The 5,000-nt window shown below is 40.6% G+C and overlaps 1 protein-coding gene across 3 annotated transcripts in view; it reads right to left on the bottom strand.

Moving 5' to 3' along the window:
* gpc3 (glypican 3) overlaps positions 1 to 5,000 on the bottom strand; it is a 262,295-nt gene that overhangs the window by 72,218 nt on the left and 185,077 nt on the right. For all 3 annotated transcript variants that reach the window (XM_054738126.2, XM_070550394.1, XM_015950414.3), the window contains exons 4-5: positions 1,336 to 1,502; positions 852 to 977 (exon numbers count right to left, since the gene is read on the bottom strand). In XM_054738126.2, coding sequence (XP_054594101.2) covers positions 852 to 977; positions 1,336 to 1,502 — 293 coding nt within the window. The remainder of the gene's footprint in view (positions 1 to 851; positions 978 to 1,335; positions 1,503 to 5,000) is intronic.

The raw sequence follows: 5,000 nt of genomic DNA, 5'->3' as shown, positions 1-5,000 counted from the left end.
TTTTATTTATAAAAATGGGCTGCAGTAACCAAATCTGACCACAGGGTGTCCTTCTTACTTCATTCTTACATATTGCACCTTTAATGCCCCCGAAATGTGTAGAAAATGTCTTCCAGCCAGTAGCACTCTGGGATTTAGTTAAATGTTTGTGAAATTAACTGAGTCATAGCCGTTTCTGTGTTCACAAATGTTAATTAGACATATCAGCCATCTTGAATTGAATTGACTTCAAATGCCAATCAGTTGCAGATGAACGCCAGATGATTTGTTTCTGGAAAATCTGTCGAGCAGTTAATATGTAGTTATTTTTGTTATTAAACACACGTGTGCTAGCCTGCACAACAACACTGCCCACTTCCTTGACTCCCCGAGGCAGGGGACAAAAGAAGTGAGAGAAGTTGTGCTCGGTAGATCTGAAAAAGGAGAGAGGTCAAGTTCAATTCTGAGCAGAGCAAACATGATTTGCAGGGTGCCCGAGAGCTGCTGTACGAGGGAGCAACGAAAGATCGAAATGACAATTAACTACGCGAGAAGAGGGGTGGAAGCGTGTTTGACATTAATAACATCCCATAGAGCCAAAGTCAAGATTTACTCTCACTGTCAGCGGGGGTGGGAGGGACACAGTCAGTGGAGCTCATCAGCTCTGGGAAAACTTACCCTTCAAGTCACCTACACTCCTCGATGTGATGCTGGAGTGAAATCAAGTTGCAGAGTCGACTATAAATGATTTAGAAACCAATAAAACCCACAAGCCTCCGTGGGTGTGGTCCAAGGCCGTCCGGGGGCTGCATGCATGGTCTGGAATGTGTTTTATATCTGTAATTCCAGACAAATGAGATGGTTTTGTTTACCTGTCTGTCATCTCCTGCCCATTCCAGCAGAGGGAGTGGTTGGCTGGTGCAGGCTCGCGGCTGCACAGTGCCTCCCCGAGCCCGCTGTAGAAGGAGCTGAAGCCTTTCAGGCTGGTTATAAACTCCCTGAGGACACAGACACAAAGAGCAAACCTGTCATACATAGAAAGAGAAGGAGGAGGAGATTAGAAGAAAGAATTTGGTCTAATAACAAGTTGATTTGATCCCCCATGAGAAGGGGAGATTACAAGAGGCCAGAATAAGCAGAGTCTGCTCCTAATTGACATTAATCATGCTCCTCTGCTGCTGAAGCCAGACACCCTGCTGAGTAATTATTACACAGCTCATTTATGCCTCAAGTGGAGAAAAGAAAGTGTCACCAGTAAAACCACAGAGCCGTGGTCAATATTTTTATGTCAGACATATATCGACCCCCTGCACGTGAAACGGTCTCACTCTGGATTACAGGCTTTGATTTCCTCACCTGCGGAGACCGGCCAGAGTCTCATCTGAGTCCGAGGGCTGAGCGTCACGAGTGGAGGAGGCAGCGGGAGGTTGGAGAGGGAGAGGGCGTGTAGGAAGGGGTGGAGGAGGGGGGGACTCGACGGAGCGAGAGGCCCGCTGAGTGGCGTGTCCACACATCCCGCTCACCTGCAGAGCAGAGAGGAAGAAAGTCGGCAAAGTCAGCTCATCAAGATTCACCTCCCCTCTCATGTCTCACAGCACTCACATGCCGGTCCCAAATGTCTGCCACCGGATTCATCTTCAAGGGAAAACAAAATCTACACATAAAGCTAAATCATTAGAATCATATATGAATGATCAAATGGAAATGTACAAAATCAAATCAAATATTTAGAACCAGATTTAAATAAAATGTACTTTAAATTAAATCCTAACATTCAGATAAAATTATCTAAATTTTAAGAGACAAATCTACTAATATGAAATGAAATCTAAATACTTTGAGTTGAATCTAATCACATAAAATAGTACTTTTATTTTATTCTAATTAAAACTCAAATAATAAGATTCTAGTCCAAACCTGTCAAATCCACGTAAAAGGTTTAAAATCTGAACTCAATATTTCTAAAACAAACTAAATCTAATTATTTAATTTAAAATTTACAATTTTGCCTAAATTAAAATTAAAATTTCCTTCAACTAGAAACAGTCTCCTGACATAAACATGGGTTGAAGCTAAGTTCTCAGAGTCCCACGGCAGGTACGAGTGAATGTGTTCATTTATGGATCATTTATCGGTGTTCGTCTCTGGATTTTACTTGTAAATCAATAACTGATCCACATTTAAACAGACTCACTAAATCTTACCTGTACAGAGACCTTAGATAGGGGATTCCTTCGCCCCTCTTAAATCACGGCTATTTCTGTTTTGCAGAAATCTGAATATGCATGTTAGCTTCATTTTTAATTTAAAGATGCAATATGTAAGAATGACCTCCTGTGGTCAAATTTGGCTACTGCAGTCCATTTCTCTAAGCAAATGTGTTACTGTTACCAGTTACAGACCAGCACCAGAAAGTTCTAGATGATGTCGAGCAAACACGAATCATACACACTAAGTTGATAAGTATGTAAAAACATAGTCATATCTGGTGTCGACGCTCTTGGGTGTTTTACAGTGGGGAGCACGTATTACACTTATTACGGTAATATTTTTCAGGCATTAGAGGAAATGTGGTTGTTTGCTGTTTGTTATTTAATTAAATTAATTTTATTTAACCCTTATTTAACCCGATGGGTTGGCTGAGGACCCATTCTTATTTACAACGACAATCTGGACCAAAAGGCAGCAGCAAAAGACACATAATTAGCTTTACACCAAAGAACAACATGCATATAATATAAAAACAAACAACATAAAAATAAGATAAAACAGTCAGACATAAAAGACATAAAAATACTTTTTAATGTACAACAGGTGCAAGCAATCAAAACAGACTTAAATCAGTCTTTTGGCACTCAGAAGCAGGCAAAAACTATTGTCTTGCTGTTAGCTAGCTGTTATAGATCTGAATGACTAATTAGAGGAAGTAAAACACCACAATTGTCTTTTTATTCACTTCACACAAACACCACTGTAATATCAAGCTGTTGGTAAAAGAAAAAGTAGCATGAGATATTTTTAGAGCCATCTATTTGATTCTAATTCAACATTAGCATTGTTGGCTCAGCATTAGCCTTTATCCTGCTACACCCGATATTAGAGTAAGAAAAACATGCCGTGACTTCTCAGGGGTACAAGAAACAACCGCTGGGTCGCTCCTGTTTACTGGCTTTGGTTCTTTTATCAACTCTGGAGCTTTTTGCCTGCCTGTGTCAAATTAAAAAGGCCGGCATAGCAGTGTTAGCTCGGCACAGACTTGGCAACCTCACAAATTCACAGAGTGTAAACAGTAATGACATGTCCTTCATCTTTTTTGACAGGAGAAAAACCTAACAACCCCCCTGAGAATGAAATCTGGTTTAATGTAACCTTTCTTCCAGCATGAATGAGACATGAGTCTGTTTTTAATTTTTTTTCCCCTGTAGAATTCTCACATATTGCTCCTTTAAAATCACTTACTTACATTTAGATTTCATTATTTAGATTTAACAAATTCTGAGAAAATTATTTATTTGACATTATCTGTAATTATGTTTAAAATAAACTTAATATTGTCATTTAAAAATTTTAATTGGTAAAAAGTGAGAACATTTTCACATTTTAGTTTTTCAGTTACGAGTTAAAAGTGACTAATTTCAGCTGATAAAATGTAGTTTTTCTGTTTTACATCTGACGTCTTAAAAGACAGAAAGAACCTGTCAACAACCAAAGCGCCGATGCTGCTCAGCTGAGCCCCTCTGCAAGTTGTCATCTGTTCGGCTGTGTTTATTTTTGGGGAGCGATGAATGAGGAGGGGATTTGCATAACAAACAAGTCACTGTATCCTCTGCCAGCCTTGTTCAAATTTGTAATCATAACACTCCAAAAACACAAGCATGAAAGCAAAGCCTTGTGCTCTGTTGCGTCTGTCCCCGTATATAACCGCCATTGTGTCTCCAAGTGGGGCGACATTACAATAACAAATAAGGAGTCCCCTCCGCTGTCTCTCAGAGATAATGGACCTGGCACATTCTTTTCAGGTGCGATAAAAATGCAAATGGCTGTTAATGTTTAGCTTGTGATTTAATGATTTGGCGGATCTTTAATTTCCCCGGGGGATCCCGGCCCTGGCTTAATTCTGCAGGGTAATGCTAACAGCTAATTGTGCCCAGCTCCCCTTTAAGAGAGCAGGCTGGCAGGATGAGACCTGAATACAACGGGACCTGACAGAGCAGCGCTGTACATCTTCACACACACACACACACACACACACACACTTGTACGTTTCTGGTTTTTAACATTCTGCCCTTTTTCGTGATGAAAGACAATTTTCTGCCCCTTTCATCTACTAACTAATCAGCGTTCAACCGACGTGTAGCAGCATCTCACACATAGTGGGATTATTTAGGTCTGCATGCAATTCTGTCCCTGTTGACTACCCAGAATGCCTCGCTCAAACAGACTGATGCAGAGAGACGCCTCTGTGTGAGCAAGAGCATGAAGAGATGAGATCAAAAGATGTTCTTAAACATTTGCTTATCTTGTCTAGTGATGCCTCGATAGACCATGTTTTAAAAGTTTAGCCTAGTTTTGCTAAGAAGTAGGCTGCAGATTTGTGTGCTTCACTGGTGAGCCCTGACTTTCTTACGTTGGTACCTTAATTACCTGTGGATCAGTTCAAACGTGGTTTTAACCCTCACACACACAACATGAAAGACAACTGACTCACTTGTGATTCAGCTCTACTAAAGTGTGTGCCTTGTGCACTTTGATCACCTAGGGCCAAGTTCGACTGGCACCACTTTAACATTTTCAGACAATTATCAAAACGTGAAAGGCCACAGGGAGTCACAGGTGTGCAGCCACATGGCCAAAACTACACAACTACACACGAACTCATCCTTAGACCCTTATTAGACGGAAAATCTTGTTAAACCTCTGAAATTAAACATGACTTCAGAGCAAACAAACAAGGGCTACACGTCACATTCAAACGCTCGCTTGTTCTCCAAAGATGAACATCTCTAATTTATGACAGCAGA

This window comes from Nothobranchius furzeri, chromosome 1, assembly GCF_043380555.1.
Source record: "Nothobranchius furzeri strain GRZ-AD chromosome 1, NfurGRZ-RIMD1, whole genome shotgun sequence".
Taxonomy (NCBI): Eukaryota; Metazoa; Chordata; class Actinopteri; order Cyprinodontiformes; family Nothobranchiidae; genus Nothobranchius; species Nothobranchius furzeri.
This window is presented reverse-complemented; position numbering and strand designations above follow the sequence as displayed.